The sequence below is a fragment of the Protopterus annectens genome, chromosome 1.part0, assembly GCF_019279795.1.
Source record: "Protopterus annectens isolate FY-2018-M chromosome 1.part0, PAN1.0, whole genome shotgun sequence".
Taxonomy (NCBI): Eukaryota; Metazoa; Chordata; order Ceratodontiformes; family Protopteridae; genus Protopterus; species Protopterus annectens.
In genome coordinates, this window is record NC_056725.1 from 1,881,170,436 (window position 1) to 1,881,193,019 (window position 22,584).

At 39.0% G+C, this 22,584-nt stretch overlaps 1 protein-coding gene across 4 annotated transcripts in view; it reads left to right on the plus strand.

Moving 5' to 3' along the window:
* The window catches only part of RANBP3L (RAN binding protein 3 like), a 268,930-nt gene that overhangs the window by 61,966 nt on the left and 184,380 nt on the right, over positions 1 to 22,584 (plus strand). The window contains exon 1 of one of the 4 annotated variants that reach the window (XM_044069963.1): positions 12,851 to 12,980. The exons of 2 other annotated variants lie outside the window; for them this stretch is intronic. In XM_044069963.1, coding sequence (XP_043925898.1) covers positions 12,866 to 12,980 — 115 coding nt within the window. In that variant the 5' untranslated portion in view covers positions 12,851 to 12,865. Of the gene's footprint in view, positions 1 to 12,850; positions 12,981 to 22,584 lie in introns of those variants that run through there. One more of the 4 variants, XM_044069964.1, reaches the window with a different exon arrangement.

A 22,584-nucleotide genomic window follows, 5' to 3' on the forward strand; every position in this document is an offset into this window, starting at 1 on the left:
GTCTTCTGTTTTCTTGGGTATCAAAAAGAAGCAGGAGTAAGTTCTGGATTCTCTCTGTCCTGTGGAGACTTTTTGGACGGCTCTTTTTTGGATGAGGTTGGTGACCACTATGTGTGCTAACTCGCTCTGAGTGGGTGGTGCATCTGGGAGAGTTCTGCTTCTTGGTCGGGGGGGTCTGAAAAGGGGACTGTAGCAGCCCCTGGATAGGATTATTGGCACCCATTGATAGTTTGTGACATTTGCCCAGGCTAAAGGGTATAAAGCCGACCCCTGACTGCTTCCAGTGAGGGACAGTCGGGCAATGCTTCAGAGGCGTTGGAAAGGTTTCTCAGAATGGCTCCCTGGAACCCTGGTTTTGCAGGCCTCCTCTGCCTCGAGTGACGTTGACCATTGAAACCTCTCTTCCATCCCCTGGAGGAGAAATCCTCTCGAGTTTCCTGAAAGACAGTGACTTGCGGGACCACATTTTTCTATTCCCCTTTTAGGTCTGGGAAAAGGACCTTTGGGGATAGAGAATGTGATCCCTGCAGCCGACACAGTCTTCCCTTCTTGCTCGCTGCGGGTCAAAGTTTCCTTAACACAGGGTCCAAAAAACAGTGGAATCATCGAAGGGGGGCACTGGTGAACAATGCTTTAAAGGCCTCGGCAAACCCGCATAAACACAGCCAGGCATGACAACTGATGGCAATGCCTGTACTTGCCACCGATGGGGAACACTCTGCAGCACTGGATATTAACCGCATGGACGGGTTAGTTCTTGATGTAATAGTGGCCAGCTTGGTAGACGGACTTAAAGTCCTCTACAGGCATGGACTCTGAGGGAAGTTGAAAGCTCCTTTATCAAATCCCTCTGGAGACGGGTAAAATGGGTCAAACAGTTGCAGGCTGAAAGAAGCAGATGCAAACACCTGCTTTCCAAATCTGTCCAATGCTCTCGATTCATGGTTGGGAGAGTGGACATATGAATTCTGCTCACCAACTCTCTCAGTGGTGGTAGCCACCACAATCGCATCAACAGGAACCACCATGGACCCAGAAGGCTTTATCCGCAGGGGTAGGAACTAGACAAAAACTACAGAGGAGCTTTAAGAAGTTAAAGATAAGTTAAGAATAAGGAGAAATCCCAAAAAGAAGCACACCTATTTACAAAGGAACTGAATAACCCAAGGAGCTCAGAAAATCTGCATCTGACATGCAAAAGTGGCAAACAAGATCTGAGGGGTTAGAAGACAGCAGAGCATTATGGAAGGGAAGGAGCTTGAGCAAAGCTCTTGTTCAAGTGTGCCGGCATGGATCCTAAACCCATATGAATGGTGACTAGGATAATATCAGATCCATGTTGGGGCCCATGCTTTGAGCTTGCTGACTCATTCTTGTACTTCACTCATGTGTGAACTCTAGAATTTGCTAGAAAGAGCTGGCGTTTACTAGTGAGTGCTGCAGGGGTTACAGTTGCTGTCGTGCTTGGGCATGTTTCTTTTATTCAATATGAGCTTTATCACTATGCCTTCTAGAGCTGTTCTCAGGGTCTATATTAAATTGTCGAAACGGCATTACAGCAAATGCCGTTTCACCGATGTAAAAACCAAAATGCTAAAACAGCGAAACCCTAGGTCACCGATTTTCTTCCTATGGAAAAAAATCTGTAGACCAACAAAACACAGCAGTTAAAACATTTTAAAGTGGGAGGGGGCTGTGCCCCCCACACCCCCTAAATAAAAATACCAACTACGAGCTTGCAATACAGTGGGGTAAATGGCAATGTCACAGTTCAGGCCAAGCAATTTTTTCCCTGGGGGGGGATCACTGATCTGAGCTTTCGCTGTTTGAGCATGTCGCTCTTTATGTGTTGGCGAAATGGCATTCGCTGTAATGCGGTTTCAACAATTTAATATACAACCCTGTTCTCATTTGTAAGCATTTTTGTGTGCGTTTCTGTAAACTCATATCTGACAAAATCTCAATGGCCTTACTCAAAGTTAAATCACTGTCATGAAGCAAAATCTCTCACAGCACTATCTTTTATACCATACACAAGTCTGTCCTTTATCAACTCATCCTTTAAACCACCAAATCTGCACGTCTTTGCCTTATTCCTCATGTCAGTTATATATGCTGCAGAAGTTTCACCAGGCTTTTGATCCCTTGTGTAAAAAGTGCCTTTCCATTGTAACATTTGTCTGGGATTTACACATTTCTTTAAATTTACATTTTAAGCACTCTGGGTTCTTCCTTGACGACTCAGCCAGTACAACAACGATGGTTTTCCCCTTCTCCTGCATAGACAGCAGGTGCATACACAAATGAGCATTCCCTTTCTATGGCTTCTGGTCCAGCTAAATTAAGCAGAATAAATGCCTTTACATGGTCATCTTTATCAGAAAATGCAGCCTGTATGAAAATGTTGTACTCTTGCTCAAACACTCTCCAATTCTCAGCAATATTACTGTCAAACACAAGTGCACTGGGTTTTCAAAATCAGTGTCCCATGCCCACAAAGTATGTACAAACACACTGAAAATATTGCCCTTGTAATTGTGTATGAACAAACTGTTCTGTGAGCTTGTAATAACATTCAAATATATAATAAACTCTTTGAAATACTGTACTTTACAAAATATGCTCTGTAATGGCTGTATTCTGCAAAACAACTTTACTGTAACACTGCACAAACGTGAACACTGTGTGATAACTGATTATCTTTGCTTAATACAAAAAATATATGCTTTGTGAAAATGCAGTTTCCCTTTATTTTATTAATTTTATGTATTTCGAACTTTATTTCAAACATCTTCAGCAGTAATTTGAATATTTTTATCAATATTGTACATACTGGTTTATGTAAATATCATTTAGAACATTCTGTATGCCCCCATTTCATATTATGAGAAAAAGAAATAGTGATGAGCAAGTTTTAATACCTGAAATTCGTTTCTGACCTGTTTTGCGAAGTATGCACATTTTTGGGATGATTCACTCGTCGTATTCCACCAGTCCCAAGCAAGTGCCTTAAGTCATTTTAGCCACGCCGCCTTTAACTTCATGCCCTTTAGATATGCCGTTTCTGATTCAATGTCCTTTAGACATGCCACTTCTGGTACCATGTTGCTCGTTCGTCTCAAACACATATGACAAGAAGGCTGGGGGGGGGGGGGTTCGTTTAGATACTTTAATATATAGAAACACATCAGGATGGATAATTTATCATAAAATACAAACTAGTTAACAGACAGACCTTACATACATGCTTACACCTCAACAGCCAACTACAAAATGGCAGTCTAGCTTGCACATGCTCAGTATTTATACACTTGTGCAAGCCCTTGGATAGCTTCTTAAAAAGGTATACACACACACACACGGATGAACTTTGTTTTATGTAGGTAGACTAGCAGTATCCTCTGTGAGATACACCCCCCCCCCAAACCATTCTGCCAATGGTACAGAAGAGGTTTAGATCCCTAGAAAAATTCTGATGCCTTCTGACCTGCTGATGTACAGTAAATCCATCAGTATTGGGTCAGATATTGCATTGTATCATACTGCCTTAAAGAATTAAAGTATCTGCAGTGAAGGGGGGTTACTGATGTCTGCACAGATCTTATGGGAAAGATTTAAGTCTTATTATTTTTGAGTGCAGGACAGTACCTGCTGTAAAGCATTTTAAATGTGAAAGAGGATGGTAGTAGGCATACCAGAGTTTTGACTGGAATATTTTGTAGTGGTGCTAGGTCCTAGACCTAGAAGGCAAGGGTCATAAACCAAAAGATGTTTGAATAGCACAGGTGCTCTCTCTTATTCTCTTAGGCCATTAAAAAGGGAAAATGCTTGTTGAAAAAAATGGGCAAAATATAACTGGAAACAAACCAGTTACAGGCTGGGACTAAAGCATGGTACAAGTAACCACAAGATATTCAGAAATCTCTCTCAAATATATATATATGTAAATAAAATACATTTCAAGTTCATCATGGAGTTCTGAGTTTCATTTTATCTGCTTGCATACCATATGGTTAACAATGCTCTCTGATCTCGACTAAAAAGAGGAACTTGAGCCATATGGATCTAGCTCATTTAGCAAATGAATAAAACTTGTAAAATAAACTATGTAATCCAAGTATTTCCATTACTATGATGTCCAGCAGTGCGATTTACTCAGCCACATACGGTGGTGGTGCTGCGGTAGTGTTGTCGCCTCTCAGTAAGACGCCGTCCGGTTCGATTCTCAGCTAGAGCGTCTTCTGCATGGAGACATGCGTGATTGGGCGTACCTTCATTGAAGGTTGTGCATCAGGCCTGGCAAGCCGGTACGTAAAAATCAACTGCCAATCATTAGCGGACCGGAGTTCTGCTGTGGCGACCCCTAACCGGGAAAAGCCGAAAGACACAATAGGTCTGCAGTGCAGTTTGCCCTTTGAACAATGTACTCCTCTTCCCAGAGTACTTTCAATCTATGAATCAACAGGGTGCACAAGATGCAGTGTTGTACACACACTGAATACTGCAAGCCCTTCTCCCAGAACGTCCATGGCCCTGTGCAACTGTTGGGCACAGTACCATCCTGCTGTGCACTATCCCATTTCATCTCTAGGACCCATCCCCCCTCCACACTCTGCTGTGCTGTATGCTGTTTATTTTTCTGACAGCTGAGAAAATCTGTCTATGACTCCCATGTCTGCCAGTCTAATAAGAGTCACCATGCGCACTACAGCCAATATGTAGCAAGGAGAGTGGCTCAAAACAGCTTTTTTGTACAGGGACAAAAATTGCCACATTTTAAAGTTGAGATTTGTATCCACTCTCCCAAAAAAAAAAAAACAATTTGAAGGAGAATCATTTTACAGACTTTTCTTTCTCACACACACACACATACCAAATTTACTAACTGTATGACAAGCAGTCCCAACACCTGTGGTCTCAATCGTGTTTCTGCAGCAAAAGTTCTAGTCAAATTCATTAATTAACATTAACACACCAAAGTAATGCACTAGTCTTTTGTTACTGGATAATCCACATAATGACCTTTAATGAATACTTTAACATTAAACACTGCACATACTTTCCAGACCCACTACTTAATTTATACATAATCAAATGCATTACTACACATTAGTACAAGCAGCATTATTGAGTTATGCACTACTTCATCTAGTGCAGGGGTCTGCAACCTATGGCTCTTCCACCCCTTTGCAGTGGCTCCCTGTAGCTTTGAAAAATAATGGCCACTCTGCTGCATGACACACACACACAGATGCACGTGCGCACACGCTGAGAGCGATCAAATGACAGATTTTAAATATTGCTCTTATGAACTTAGAAACTTGCCAGAATAACATGGTTTCTACCATGCATTCCACACACACAGTGATCGAATGATCCCCTGGCAGCAGCATCTCCTGAAAGCTTTCATTACCTCTCAAATTCTTAGCACAAGAAATCTGGACAGACCCCCAAATAAAGGGGAACGAAGGAACAAAAATAGGGACAGATGTTAAATATACTGCTGTTATAGCTTAGAAACTTGCACGAATAACACTGTTTCTGTTAACATGCATTTTCCACACACACACACACACACACACAAAAATCTCTCAAATGTACAGATTTTTGCCTCATATTTTTGGTCTGTTTCTCATAAAAATTGTAGTTTTCTGGCAAATTATTGAGGTCTGAAGTCAGAAAATATAGAAATACATTTAAGTTTCAGACTTCATACACCAGAAATGTGTGCTAATGCAAAAACTATAATTCTATTAACTTTCTAAGTTTGTAAGAACAATATTTAAGAAGTGTCCCTATTTTGGGCCTTCATCCCCCATTATTTATGGCTTTGTCTGAATTTCTTGTTCTAAGAGGTTGAAAGGTAGAAAAATCCCAACAAAGGAACAAAAACAGGGATGGATTTTAAATATTGCTCTGGTAAACTGTTCTTTTATATATAATATAATAATTATATATAAAAAACTTTATATGCTGTGTTATTTTCATTTTAGGGGTCAAATAGGTTTTGTAAGTCCAGCTGAATTTTATTTGGTGGGAGAGGAGCTAAAAATGGCCCTTTTGATAGTGAAGGTTGCAGACCCCTGCTCTAGTGCCTATTTTTACAGAATACCTGTATGTCTCTAATTGTATACAACTACTACTGTATTGGTCTGTAATAACAGTGCATGTCATAATATGGGCAGGGGCTGGAAAGGGTTAAGTGGAACATCCCAGTATCGGAGTTACATTTTTCAACAGGTATGAAACCCATATGCCTCCAGGAGCATACTATGGGACCTTGAGTCATTTCACTGGGGCTACATGTATAACAAAATTACACCGCTCATATATAACTGGAAAAACAGTGTCCGGATAGGTGAATCCACTTCCGATAAGAAACCTGTTACTAGCAGTGTCCCACAAGGGCTCAGTGTTGGGACCCCCTCTTGTTTAGTATATACTTCTCTGAAGTAAAAGCCAACATTGGGAGGCCTATGGCTCACCAAGTTCCCTGACTATAAGCTGGTAGCAATCACTGAAACCCCAAAACAATGTTCACATCCTACAAACAGGCCCAAAAATGACAAATGACCAGTATCAAGACCATGGTCTGAGACTAAATGCTAAAATATGTGTAATTATACCCTTCAGTAAATCAGATAGCCCTGCAAAATTATAATATTGATACCACTGGGTCTACTTTTAGGGGTGTGCAGAGGGGACCGAGGACCACAGACACTAACTAAATTTTGACCACCGGGTAGCTACAGCAGTGAGAAAATCCTTGTGTGTGATTCAAAATATACATAAAGGCATGGCATCAAGATACAGTGAGGTCATAGTACCACTGTACTGGGCTCTCATCAGGCCCACAATTGAGTACAATGCTCCCTTCTGTATGTACCCACTAGGCACTTACACCAGCTAGAGCAGCCCCAGAAGTTTCTCACTAAAAAAAAATACAAAGCGCAAGAAATGTCTTACGCAGACTGACTAAAGGCCGTATCTCTTTACTCAGTCTCATATTGCTTACTGAGGGGAGCAGACTTATGCCTGACCTACAAGGCATTTTCCGATCCAGCCATTATGAAAATATGTTACATATTTGCAAGAAAAAATATACAAGGGTTTTGCGTTCCATGGACCTGAACCTTATTTGTGACTCTTAACAGAACTTGCTGGAGAGACAGATCTGTATCTCAAAGGCTACCTTGTCTACAGAATAAAACTTCCTATCTTTGTAAAACAAAGCCCATCCCACACTCTTGTAAAAATGAATTTGGATAAATGGATGGGAAACCATAAATTCCCGCCTGTGGTACTGCTCGTGTCCCTTATGAACAGAAGCTGTCTGTAAATTACTCAAGACTCAAACACCCAAAGATCCACTACCCTGATAATTCACCAGATGTGGGATGGGGTAGTAAGATACAATACTGTCATATCCCAGGTATTACTCGCTCTTGTGCCATTAACCTAGTAATCACCTATGAACCTAAAACCAAATACATACCTAACAGAAAGTAGTAGACAAATTCACTGAGAAAGGAGTGCCGGGCTTTCTATATCCCCTTTTTTTGAATAAATTTAAATTTTTTCATGCATGCATTTATTTGAAATTATTCATTTTTGAAAAAGGAAATATGCAATGAAAAACACAGACAAAGCCCACGTTTAGTCCATTTTACTGCTTATACATAGTACAAGATTAGTTTGTAGTGCAGTTTTATTTCAGACACACAGATGTGTGATCTAACAGTACGACCAGAAAACTGTGATCCATCTCATTGTTTCTGGTGTGCAACAAGAAGCTATCCTCTCACTAAGCCACATTCCACTAGAAGTGAATTAGAGGCTACTATCAAATACCCCAGATTTCCAAGATTTCATATCACTCAGTTTAAGGCACATAGATGGTGTTTTGAAACTGCCATATCATTGCACAGTTATGCGTCTTCCATACATCCAACTCCCGCTGCATTTTCTTAAGAAGCATCCAATACACATTTCTCAACTTTCCATTTTCAAAAATTTAGAAACACTAGCTTTCACAATGTGGAATGTTTACTATAGCAAGTTCAACTAGGAAGCACATAGCCTGGTTAAATGCTACTTTACATTTATAAAAGTTGTGTTTTTTTTTTTTAAATGAAGTAACGGTATTTTGCATTATTTACCACGGATAAAGTTAGAAAACTTTTAATGAATGTGTGACAGACCCCCTTCAATGCCAAGACTCAAAATGAGGAACGTCCCCTCACAGTAAGGGAGCCAATAAGCTGAAATGTTTTGGAATCCTAGCTGCATTTTCACAGTGCTCTTGAAGTTTAGTTTTCACTGTCCTCTTGTGACCACCTTTTCAAAGGTCTGCTGTACTCCTCTTAGTCCAACTCCAGAAAATGAGATGTGGTGCTCTAAGTAAAAGCAGGCCATTGCTTTGCAGCACAGGATATGCAGTATACATATCAGAACTCTGCAGAACAGGTTGCAATGTTCCATTAATACCACACCCACCAATCCTTTCTTACAAAAGCTAAATGACCTCAGGACCCCTGGAGTCAACACCTTTGTCTAGGCAGCTTATAGCACCACATTTGCTTTAAGCACAAGTCTTCCTTCACTGGCAGTAAGGTAGATCCTCAGCATTACTAGTCTCCCAAGGGTCTTGTTCTCCACCCTTGAAGAGTCAACAGCCCTATAGAAATACTTTGAAGCAGAGCTAGATCCAAATACCAGGCAACCAAGGCAGTCACCTAGGGTCCACTAGCTGTGATGGGGGACCTGCAGGGTTGGAAACACTAATTATTTTTTTCATTTTTTTATGTTAAAAGTAAAATTTAAGTGTGTTCTTCAAGAATGCCCTTGCATCCGGCTGCAGCATGCGTCACAGTAGCACAAACCTGGTCCTTTCCACATTCTGTGCCCACAGAATCCAGCTGCAATGTGCGTCACGGTCGCACAGACCTGTTCCTTTCTGCATGCACAGAATTTAAATACAAAAAAAGTGCCTCCAGCTGGGATGATCCTCAAGTTACTTCCATAGGTGTGTGTGCTGCTTCCATAGACTAACAAGGGATGTTTCTCAAGATGCTTCTGCAGGTGTGTGCTGCAGACAATACAGATGAGTATGTAAGAGTGCATGCCTGTGTATGACTGAGAGAGCGAGAGCGCTCTTAAACATCCAAATTTTCACTTCATATTTAGTCTTTTCCTCATAAGATGTGACTTTCTGTCAAATCTCTGTGAAGATCTGAGAAATGAAATTATTAAATAATGACATACCTTTGAGTTTCAGATGTCATACCCTTCAGAATAATGCATGCCAAGACAAACTGTGTTTTCTAGCAACTTTCTAAGTTTAATTAAAATTGGTCCCTATTTATGGGCCTTTGCACCCCCCCCCCACCACCACCACGTCAGGCTTTGTCCAGATTGTGTGTGTTAATGGAAGAAAGGTATGGTCCAGATTTTGGTCTGTTCCTCATTTTTCTGGATTTTTGTGGCAAATCAGGGACTTGAGTTTCAGACATCACATCCTTCAGAAAATCCACAGTAACAAGATTTTTTTTATTCTAGCAACTTTCTAAGTTTATGACAGCAATATTTAAAATTTGTCCCCACTTTTCAGGCTTTGTCCCAATGTATTTACCAAGTGGTATTGTGTGTGTGCATGCAATTCCTTGAGAAATGCACCACAAACTCAATTTTTTGGCAGTTTAGTGGCTGGAGTAGAGGATTCAGACTCTTGCTTCCTGTAACTAAGGCACAGGATTTGAGTTTCAGGTGCCTTCCTAAAGGAATTGTGAGCTTCAAGGGAAGAGAAGTTTAATGCTGCTCATGCCAAGTCTGTTTACAATATGCAACTGTTTTGTTTAGCAAATGCTCTCACTGTTGTGCTTTAGGATTGAAACAAGTAGCATACTTGCTTTTGGTGCAGAAGGCTGTGGGGTTCTACTCCTAAAGCATGTAAATGGATTGCTGATATGGTGTTGTACTTTAAGGGAGGTGAGGTGCTGGAGTCCTGAATATGTCTTCCTCTGGATGAGATGCCTAGTAACTATGAACAGTTATCAATATGCCGTATTATCAGCTTACATTTTTAATGTAACATGAAAAAATGTATTCTAGGATAGCAAGCACTGAATATGTACACGAAACACTGAAATATAAAGTTGTTTGCTTGCAACAATCTCTTCATTAGTTACACAAGTTCCTTATTGTGGAATTATTCAGAGAACTCTTACTTCCACAGAGATTGTGCATATTGACATATATTAGTGGATTATAATGACAGAAGGTTTCAGTGGGTGCAGTGTTCTGAATTGGGCAGTTCTGTCATTATTGGTTCCTACTTTTCGTTTCATTACTGGAAAAAAAAATGTTCAAAACTACAAATCTGAAACATACTTATCAAGCGGTGATGTATTAAACAAGGAATACAATTTAATACAATCAGAAGGTGAAGCAAAGAACACCTAAATGTGTGCAAGGGGCCTATGATTTGAAAATAGCCCACTGGTAAACTTTATCCACCGTTGACAAGATGTATTTTCTTCGAAATGTGTGATTCAATGCCATTTTAAGGAATACGAGTTCAAGGACAGAGAGAAGTTTTAATGTCAAGTCTGCTTTCATTGTGACACCGTATTGTTTTAACAAAGTTTGAAATAAAAGTTTTAAATTAAATCCAAATAGCTGTAAGTATTGTAGAAGTAAAGCAGAAGGTTGTATGCACACTTGAGAGATTTGAACAGTGTTTAAGGTAACTGGAGATGAACAGCCAATTAATAGGACACAGGAATGGCTGCGGGGGGACAATCCATTATACTGCCTAGCCCCCCATGATCCGGCTCTGCTTTGAAGAGTTCCTAAAGCTGCCACTCTGAGCAGTTTTTCAAGTTTGTGGATAGCTGCATACAGACTCAACTTTGCCATATTTTACAAATGCAAAAAAAAAAAAAAAAAAAAAAAATCATACCCAAAACATGACAAAGTAGTTGTGCTTGTAGCAAGTGCACTTTTGTATGTGTACAACCTCAATACGGTATTTAAATGAGAGATTATTTTACAGCATTTACCATTCATTGACACTACGAAAAACAATTTTAACGTAATACGGTTTCTGTTCTGCCTCAAGCAACTCAGCAGATGTGGCAAATTTAAAGCTGATGTGACAAAAGACAAGAACGCACCCACAGTGACCACTTAGACATAAAACACTCAACGTTTTGCCTTTGGTCAGAATGAGGAGTACAAGAGAGACAAAACATTTAACCAACAGCTACAATACAGAATTAAGTGCCAATGGGTTACCACCTGTCCCACTTTGCAAGTGACAGTCCCTCTTTGGGCAGTTGTGTCCTGCAAAAATATTGTAAGAAAGGCAACTGTCCTGAAATATTAGGGCAAAATCATTTCCTATATTTTATGGAATAGTTGCATAAAACAGTTAGTCTGTATCTGAAACACCTATATGTTATAAGAAACAGAATAAGCAACTAAATGCTACAAAAATAAGCTTTTATTTAGGCAAAAAAGTGAAGTTCTGTCCTTTGTACTAGCCGTGGGTATGTTTTGGCCTGCAAAATATGAGGTTTGTACCACAACTGTCCCACTTTGGCCATCTGAAAAGGTGGCAATACTAAGTGCCATCCATCTCCTAGCCGTAAGAATCATATATACCACTGGGCTAACATAACAAAAAAACCGCATGGTATTGTAAAGAGTACGGCTATACTTTTCACAGAAACTTGTTCCTATACCAGACCCTATATAGCTACTGATAAACCTTTGGAACGTGTTTATTGTTTAGAGCACGCCAAGACAAACAGCCATATACCGAAGCCTTGGCAATTAAAAGTTAGAATGCTGACAAGTACAAACGTTAACCGTAAATAATATATTCAAAACATACTATATATACATTTTACATGCAGACACAATGTTATAAATAATACATATTCAAAGTACAGCACATCCTGATAAAATGTGAGAAAAACAAAGCCCTCTAATAAAGTAACATTTTCTAACCAAGTAGGACAAGAAGACATAATATTTCATGGTGAGTGGGTCCCTGCACTACTACTACATTTTCATAAACAAGAGTCAACATATTATGCTCTTATTAACTCCGTGTTTACTCAAAATTCATACCTCTCAACTGTACCTCATTATGAGGAACGTACCTCATTTAGGGCCTTAAAAAAATCAGGTTCCTCGAAGTTCCACATTGAAAGGGTCTGGCACACAGTCAGTATTAGTATTTTTTTTTTATTAATATCCATGGAAGAAATAAATCATATGAATTCATTAAAATATCTTTTTTATAAGTAAAACCAACATATTTTAACCATCCTATGACCCTCCTAGTTAAAGTTGTAAGCCATTAGTATGTGTTCCACATTTTCCCCATTTGTTCCACATAATTAAGGCTGGTATTCCTCATTTTGAGTATGGACGGTTGAGAGCTATGCAAGTGTTTCACAATATCTTCTTTATACGACGATTACAGCTTATCATCTCCAAATCAGTAAAAAAAAGCGCGCCTTGCCAAATTTCCGCAACATAAGGGTTAATGAAGGTAGATAATGCTGCGTAAAAACGCCTTTAAAAAACGTTTGCAACATGAAAAAAAAAAGAGAACAAACAAGATTACTTCACTGAGCACACCTCTCCTGAAGGACAAAAAAAGAAAGATAAATAGGAACCAGCTGAATCTAGACAGATCCTGTTTTGCGATCTGGAAAAACCCGGTTTGATCCAGTCTAATATAAAAGCCTTCCCTTTGGTAACGATCGCGAGCAAGTGTCTGTATCAGCTGAGAGCCACCGCAAGGGAGGCGGAGTATATGTCGCAGCCATTCAGTAGAGGGTTGGGCTTGTTAATGTCGTCCAGATATGAAAAGCTGACGTGGCTGGTTCAACCAGCGGTGGCGTCTGTAGTGTATGTCCCTTTGAAACGGCCATGGTTTGGCTGTTGTAAAAGGATTAACGTGAGAGGTTCTGTTTAATAACCTTTGTTTCATTTGCTGTGCAAGTGTAATTAACTTTTACTGAGCGGACATTGTTTAAGTAATGGGGACCCGTTGTACTACTAATACAATGACTACTTTAAATCCGTATTATTCTTTATACAGTACAACTTTGGCTTGTTGTAGGGACGGGCTATGGGCTTGTATGTACATCTTTTGCGCAGTTAGAACTGTTAAACCTCTTCAAGGTGGAGAACTGTCAAGAGATAATCCAATTGTGTTAATGTCTATTAACCCCCGACAGTCAATTAATCCAGGGTGAAGGTCCCGAAAAGGCTGTTTTTTTTTTCTAAAGCTGGTGATAGTAAACTTCAAATGTTGGGTAAAATAATGTCTACATTAGCATGTATTTTCCGAAGTAAAAGAAATGTGCAACTGTAATGTTTGTCATAACTTATTCCACATCTCTCAACTGTACATATTTTCACAGAATGTTCATATTTTTGGCCTGTTCCTCATAAATTTGTGGCTTTCTGGCAAATCAGTGGAATGATCTGAGGACTGAAGTTACTAAATAATAGCATACGCTTGTGTTATATAGACTTCAAATCCTTCAGAAAATGTATTTTAAAACAAACTCTGTTACTCTAACAACTTTCTAAGTGCAAAAGAGCAGTATTTAAAATATGTCCCTAGACCTTTGTCCCCCTTTTTGTCAGGCTTTGTCCAGATTTCTTGTGTAAAGAGGTTGCGAGGTATGTAAAAATCACTCGTTTTAGAAGAACACAATTTTGATAAAAAGTTGCAATGTACGGTGTGAAATGGTAAATGTCACAGAATTCTTATTTTCAGTAAAAATATTGGATTAAGTGAGCTGTTGGTGCCACCACCTGTTCAAGAGTCGTATTCCCATGTGTAGTACATTTTATTGACTACATTTTTTATCGTACAGCCAAGGGTCTTGGGCATTTTTTTTTCGAGAATATATTCTTTATGTACGGGATAGCATTACTCTATATAAGTATACTTTTTCTTACAGTATTGCAAAACGTAACTTTAATCCACCCCGAAATCAGAACTGCTAAGTAAAACACTTATCCCGGTGTCTATTAACGTATAAAGGCCAGTGGGTAATTACATAGCTGTGAAAATTACCAAACTTTAAAGTATAGTAAAAATGTTTCCAAACTCTCCGTTTAATAACCTACGTACTTTGCAGAATTGTCAGCAGAACAAGTTAACCTTAAACGGTTAGCATTTTCTTATTATTATACAATTGTGTCGGTAGTATTGGAGGTAACTCCAATTCGCACATACTTTCCCCATGATGCAGTTATGTACTGATTGTAAGTTATAATAAATGCAGGATACTGGGAGGCATGCTACCAAGTTTTAGTGGATATTTTAAAAGTATTTTGCACAGTGTTTTTTTTTTAACTTGCATGTAAATGTTCCCCGGTTGAAAAAAAAAATCACCGTGCAAAATATTTTTTAACAAAGATCACAGCCCTATACCCAAGCAGCTGTCCAAATTTTAAACAAATTTTCAGAAAGAAATTTGCATGCAATATGGTGTCTGCCACATCACCTCTCTTACCAGGTACAGTCCCTAAGTGGGAACAGGTTTATTCAAGGTAGTGCACCCCTTCTAATTTGTCATCACTGGGTTATGTTGCATCATCTCCAGCGCTAATCACCATGACCACATTTCACTCCAGTCAGAGCATGGTTGGAAAAAAAAATCTGCCTCCTTGTGCAGCTGGAGAATTTATATTTGTGTGTGTGTGTGGTGGTGGTCTGGGGTGTTAAAAGAGCTTAGATGTATTTAAGAGTGGTTTGTGTTAATATGTGTCACAAATATTACCTGAAAACACTGCTTGACCCTACCATTATTAGAAATCTAAGCCCAGAAAAGGTAGCCTTTCTGTTAACTGAAATGAATGTGTTTGAAACCTGTTTTTGCACACTTGGTTGAAAGTCTGAGAGTAGTTGCAGCAGAGGAGAATATATTTCCTGAGGTGCAAAACTACAGGGTTTATGAGCTGAAATGGGGACAGTCCCAGCCCTGGTGTGGGTAGAGTGTAGCTGGTCTCCCAGTAAAGAGTTGATTAACTGCTGTCTCCAAATTAATCTTTTTTTTTTTTTTTTTTTCATTTGCTCAGAATTCAACATAAAATGATGAGGTGTATGAATCCTGATTTTGTATGTTGCCAAAAGTGAAATCTGTCTAGAGTGGTTCTGCAAAAAGGATTTTTTTTCCCAAAGCCACTTGCTGAACTTAAAGAATATTTTAATAATTATGAAGCAGGGACGGAGCTTCCAAAAGACACTTAAGAAACATTCATTTGTTGAATCTCAAACACCATTCAGAATAACTTTTTATCAATCAAATATCATTTGATAATATCATTTGATTGTCTTAAATATGGCTAGAAAAATCCACTATATTTGTTGTTGTGGAACAAGTATCAAAAGTGTAAGTTAGTGAAGTGTGGAATTTTTATAAAGCCTTAGTTTACTTATTCATTAATTTACATTTGGTCCTCCTCTGGACTCTGTCTTTTAATCCACTTGTCCATGCTTTTTTATACCACCCTGCACTTGTTTCCATATCGCAAGCTAATATTTCCTCATGCCCTTACCCTTCTGTATGTGTACTACCCTTGACAACTCTACCTGGCTCTATTTCTATTCCATAGTTTCTTTATTTGCTATTCCAGAGCTAGCTGATTTGTTTTAGTTTGTACCATTCTGTAGGATTCCTTTTTTATGTAGCTTTAGTAAGGTACAGTATGATTTATATGTACCTATGATAAACACAATATGTCTCCTAGTGTAATTACTTAACTACCTGATCTATATTTTTCTGTACTACTACTTTAAAGATTTTATTGGTACTTACAGTCTCCTCTGTATTTGACTTTGTCTTGTATTTGAACCTTTTTGTACTTAATATTGTTACTGTTTTGAAAATGTTTATGTATGGAGCTTTTTTCCCCAGGCCTCTGCTGAAAATGGACCCAGTTAACAAATGTCAAAATAAAATAAATGTCTCTAATTGTAAATTAAGACAAAGCGGGGGGAACTTTAAAGGCAGATATCTAAGTGCTATGTTTAAATTGCAATAAATTAAATTTATCCTTAAAATGAATACTTTTTAAACGGAAGTGCTCCTAATGATATACAACCAATGCTTAATACATCAAGGAGCAGCAGATAAAAGCTTTCAAGGCCAGCTGTGATGGCCCAATTCTGTTTTATAATGTACCGTAATAAATGTTGGTATTCCTTTTATACAATGTATCTTTATTTATTTACAACTGTGACATTTTCATGACAGCATACATTGCTGAGATGAAAAATAGGTTCATGTATACATGTATATTAACAGTACATACTTAAATCACACAACCAAGTGTGGTGTTGCCTAATTCATAGCAGCTATATCACCTAAACAAGCACTTTTGCATGGAAATGCTGTTGATGGAATACAGTGGAGAACAAGTAAATTCCACACAGACAGTAACTCAAAGTCGGGACATGACCTTGGATCATGGAGCTGTGAGGCAGATAAATCACTAAGCTACCATGCTGCTCAGAGTACCAAAAAAGCTGCAGATAAGTGATTAAACAAAATTGACCAATTGAACCCATTTCGTAATGCATTCCAATGTATTAAAATACAGCCTTCTTTTTTTCCTGAAATATGCATGAAGAGTATGTTGATATAATGATGGGCACTATAAATGCCTTTGGTAGAAGTAACTTTTTGAGGGTACATGGTAATAGTAATTTAACAAAGCACAAATCTAGAAGTATATTTAGCTGGAAGTGAGGCTGCCAGCTGTAGAAACAGTGCAAAACAATGTGATACTAATTTTTGAGATGTTACCTTCCCACAATACTGTTTTCTTCAACAAGTTAAAATGCATGGTACACATATTTTCACATGAGAAAAATAGTAGCAAATTAAATAAGATACAACATTTTTCCATGTGATAATGGTCTAGCTAACCTGTAAACTGCTGGAATTAATATGGAGCCTAACCGTAATTATTACCATTTAAGAGGTATTACCAGCATCAGTATCAGCCCTAATACTAAAAGTGTAAAAAATAAATAAGCCTTTATTTTTACTGGTACCAAAGCAGAATAATAGATCAATGGAAGCCATAACTGCTCCACAGCTAAAAACCCTTCTTTTTTTGTAAAGTTTAACAAAAGAACAACATGTTCAGAAATATAGCTAATCCTTACTTGTTTGCAAAAGCTCTTTTTCATTGTTGCTGCTAAAATGGTGGCTCCAACACTTAGATCCATGATCCAAAGCTTTAGGAACATTACTGTCTATCTTGGGTGGAGTTGACTACAGTGTTCCTCACTGAAAATCTAAAGGCGTGCAAAACTGCTTCTCTTCTGGTAACTACAATGTCTGGTACAGAAGTCTTGAATGCTTAAAATTAACACTTTTGACACCCTTCTTAAGCCTGTTATCAGAAGACTGGATTGTATTTTCATTCATGCAGTTCTTAAAAGCATTGTTTTAAGCTTTGTTACCCAGGTTGATGGGTTAGTGTAAAGACAATCCATTTTTCATTTACAATGTTTGCAGATGGCTTGAGCATCTGTTGGATCTCTGTGTTTCTCCCACCTTGTCCTTTGCTGACTCCTCTTTGGCAAGTCTTTCTGCACAATCCCCACTGCAACAGACTTGCCACATTATTGTGCCTTTCAGTGTAAAGGTCCTCTGCAATGAGTGTATCACACCCAGCACAAAATGTGCAGCTGTTTCCAATTCTTTTTTACAGAACCTACATTTGTCTGTTTTCCCACATGTTCAATGGATTTATGTAAACCAACGTGTACGTATTCTACTGTCCTGAACTGCCGTTATTAACCTTTCATCTTTTGGTTTCAACTCACCTCACCTTAACCATTCCTGCATCAAATCTGGATCGACATAAGGTTGTTACAGGACATCTCTATACTTCCTGCAGTATTTATTTATTTTACACTTGTTAACTGGGAAATATGGACTGGACCAGGTCCATTTTCAGTGGAGGCCCAGGGAGAACAGCTCTGGCATCAAGTTATATAAACACAGTACATCCAGCAAAATACATAAAACAGATTACATCATTATGCTGAGCAAAGTAATATAACAAGAAATTAATAAAACACTCCAGGTAAAAGAAGATATAGAACATAGGTAAAAGACAATGTCAGTTACAGTACATCCAGCATAGTACACAAAACAGGTTACATCATGTATGCTGAGCGTAGTATAACAAGAAATTAATAAAACACTCCAGGTAAAAGAAGATATAGAACATAGGTAAAAAGACAATGTCAGTTATACATTGGTAAGAGAAGAAAATATATCAAGTAAGATTCTACAGTTAAAAGTACCCTTTCAGATGACCAAGCCTACAGGGGATCAGAGATCCAGCATATAATCAGAGAGGAGTTTGGTGAGTTAATACCTGTGTGGGTAGGGTTATGTGATACAAGGGCATAACCAGGTACTAAGAAGATGCGATTTGAGGGAGTTTTGGAATATGGATATAGAGGGGGGCAGTGGACACGAATGGGGAAGAGAGTTCCAATTTCAGGCAACAGTGTGGGAGTGGAGTGCTTTCCCTGCATTATTGTTAGCCTTGGTGATGGAGAGGAGAGATTTTTCACTAGATCTTAGGTACTGGTTTGCAGTATAGACAATAAGTAGGTTGGATAATGAGGGTTTTTTTTTCAGGATATTTGAGAATATTGTAGGCTGTGCCCAGCTGGTGATAGCTAAGTAGCTGTGGTAGCTCAAGCCATTTTAGTTCTTTTGGTGCAGTACAGTGATGGGTTCTGTAGGTTGAGTTAGTAGCAAACTTGGCTATTTTATTGTAGCATGATTCTAGTTTGTCTAGGTCACATTGTCTGATTTGGGTAAAGATTGTTGCTGCATATAATAGAGTTGAGAGGAGGTGGCTTTGTGCAAGAGTGACTCTTGCTTTTTGTGAGAGAAAGGACTTATGCCTGTATAGGGATCCTAGCTTTTTGTGTACTAGTTTTATGGTATATGAGATGTGAACATCAAAGTGGAGATTATTGTCTATTTCAATGCCCAGAAGTTTGGTGTGGTTAGAAGGGGAGATGGTGGTGCCGTCCTTAGATGTTATGGTAAAGGAGAGGGTTTTTTTGGGTAAATAGTAGCAGTTTTGTCTTTTTGGGATTTAGAATTAGTTGGATACCTGATCTCCATTTTTCTACTGAGTTAAAGGTATCTTGAGTGAGTGCATGTAGGGTGGTGGAAGATGAGGTGGAGTAGATCAGGGTTGAATCATCTGCATATTGTATGAGTGTGGCATGTTGTGTAGAGCTATTGAGGTTATTTGTGAAAACAGAGAACAGTAGTGGGCCCAGTGTAGAGCCCTGTGGGATTCCTATGGTGGTTGGAAGTTGTGTAGACAGAGTTTCTTTCCACTGGACTGATTGTTGCCTGTCAGACAGGTAGCTTCTGAACCAGGCTATAGTAGAGGAGGTGAAGGATAATGATGTTAGTGAGTCTATTGGAATGGAGTGGGAGACCATATCAAATGCTTTTGAGAGGTCTAGGAAAATGGCTGATACATATTTGTTATCATTCTTGTGAAAGTTGATATGACTAGTGAAGGATAGAAGGGCTGTGGTAGTGCTGTGATGTGTACAGAAACTGTGTTGTGTGGTAGATAGTAGATTGTGTACGTTAAGAAATGTCATCACTTGCAAGTGGATGCATTTCTCAAGAATTTTGGATAGGGGCAAAGGATGGCAATAGGTTGGTAGTTGGAGAATTCGTAGGACTCCTCTCCTTTATGGAGAGGAATGATGTGAGATACTTTCCAGAGTTTGGGTATGTAGGATTCTAGTATGGAGCGGTTGATTAGGATGGAGACAGGATATGATAGGGAGTCACCAGCCATTTTTAGGTATGCAGCAAGTATGTTCTCAGCTGCCACAGCAAGTATGTTCTCAGCTGCCAATGTGGTTGGCTTTAGTTTTAGAAGGAGTTTTTTGATAGTTGAGATGGGCACTGGTGATAGGCTCAAAGAGTGGGTGATGTGTGGTATAGGTTGGTTTGTGATTTAGGTAGACTGTTTTTGGTTATTTGACTGGACAGGGCTAAGATGGATTTAGTAAAATGGTTATTAAATTGAGAAGTTATGTCTAAAGTATTGTAATTAGAGCTGGGTGCTGGAGTAGTGGTTTTGCCTGGCTTTAGTAGGGAGTTAATGGCATGCCAGAATTTTTATGGATTATTTGAATATTTCCTTTGGGCGCTAAGAAAATTGTTTTGTTTGTTTATTTTGGATTCAGCCTTGGACTTGTTTCTAAGCTGTTGATAGTATTGCCTGGATCTAGGGATTTTGTCAGTTTTCCAGGCTTTATCTCTGACTTTTAGTAAAGCTCTGGTGTCCCTACTTAGCCAGGGTGCGTATTTGGCTTTAACTCTGATCTTTCTGCTGGGAGTTAGTCTGTTAAGGATGTTAGAGAAGGTAGCATTGAAGTAGTCTACTGCCTGGTCTAACCCAAGTGTCTGTAGTGGTTCCCAGTTGCAGTGGCTTAGGACAGTATTTAGGTATTGTGGAGTAAAGTTACGGTAATCTCATATGAGTTTGTAGACTACTGGTTTAGGGTGATTGGAGTGTTTGTGGAGTAGGAAGGTGAGGAGATGATCACTTAGGTCATCTGGGAGACAGCCTACTGTATATTTTTGTTTGGGATAGTTGGTTAGTATCCAGTCCAGTATGGATTCTTTCTTTGTTTTCTTCTCTATTCCTAGTTGGTTCTTCAGTTAGTTGTGATAACCCATATAGATTGATATGTGCAGAGAGACGTCTGGAGTTGCAGGCTGCCCAGTCGGTGTTAAGGTCTCCTAGTAGGATTGTTTCCCGAGGTAGATTGTCCTTTGTCCAGTGTAGGATGTCTTCTATTATGAGTGAGTTGTTGCCTGGAGGTATGTAGCAGCATATTATATTGATCTTCTTGGTGTTTCTTATGGATAGGACAGAAAATAGGACTTCAGCATTTTGAAAAGTGGGTGGTGTGGTGTGCAGGAGCTGGAGGTTAAAGGTTTTTTTTTAAAGAGAATGGCTACTCCTCCTCCTTTCCTGTTTGTTCTATCAGATCTAAGTGTATTACACCCTGGGAGGAGAAAGTCTTCATCTTGGATACTGGGTTTAAGCCAGGTCTCTGTAATGGTGAGTACATCAGGGTTGTAGTGGTCTATGAATAGGTAGGTCTGTTAGCTTGTTGGTAATACTTCTTATGTTGAGATTTAGGATCAGCAGGTCAGATGTTTGTCTGGCTGAGAGGGGACCTGGATTTGGGTGAATGTCACCAGAGGTTAGCAGAGTTTGTACGAGTGTCAGTATGTGCTTTTTAATATTAATTGTTTGTGAGATTGGTCTATGTGTGTTTTTCTTAGTGTGGTGAGATGGTGTCATTTTTGTTAGTGAGTAATAAGTAGTTATAAGGCTTATGATTGTGGGGCAGATGTAGAAGTGTGAGTGGGTTTGAGAGGGTGAGCTAATGTGGGTAGTGTGATAGGAGTAGTTGTGCAGTGGTAGGTCTGTTTGTAAGGAAGTTAGGAAGGTTAGCAATAGTAGAGATAGTGATAGGGATGTGAGTGTGGGTAACATGACGCTACCTTGAGTGAGTAGTACAACTAGGATTCCTGGTTGGTTGTGTGTGTGAGGGTGGAGGTGTGTTCTCTGGGAATGTATTGTTGGGGAGTGGGATCAGTGTGGGATGTAATTGGATTGGAGGGTGGGGGAGGTAGGATGAGTGGGTTGGGCTAGTTGTTAGGAATTAGGGGTTGGACTACTGGTCAGGTGATTAGGGGTTAGAATAAAGGTAGATGTAGTGGGGTGGGTGGAATTGGGGGCAGGGAGAAGAGCACTGCAGGGCTAACGCTGACTCCAAGTGTTTCTTTAGGCTTTAGTAAATATGTAATGTTAGCTTAAATGGTTATATGTTAAACTGAAATTTTAACTATATTTTAAATGGCATGTTTGCATTAAGTTATAGACTATGTTATGGGCACAGAATATAATTTTCTGTCATTCTTAAAAGGATATACAATTAAAGCTGGGGTTAGTTACAGATGAAACAAGAGAATTAATGAAATGCTATTTTATAGATTTGAGTATTTATCAAAAGAAAATAGACTTTAGTTTGGGGGGGGGGCACTAACTGGAGAGTATTATGCAGCTCTTTCTTCCTGGTGATGTACTCATCAGTACAGTGGTTTGATTAAGGAACTAGACAGCAAAATGTACTAATACACTCACTAATATTTGTTTAAGTTAATGCAGGTAAGGTATTTTACTGTCTAGACACTTGGAAGTTAAGCAACTACATTAGTGTTTAGTCTATTTTTAGTTGCAGGGCAAGCATTTGTGGGTGCCCAGTGCTCAAGAGAGAAGTCTGAAATTTCCACTGCTTAGTATGGGGGGCAGAGACCTGCTTGACCTGATTGGTGGTTTGGATTACTGAAAGAAAAATGTAAGAGAGCATTAGGTTAAGGCAGCACATGCTGTGTGACCAGTCAGATTGGACTTGGTTTAGCAGTAGTCAATATTAAAAACATCAGGTAATGGTTA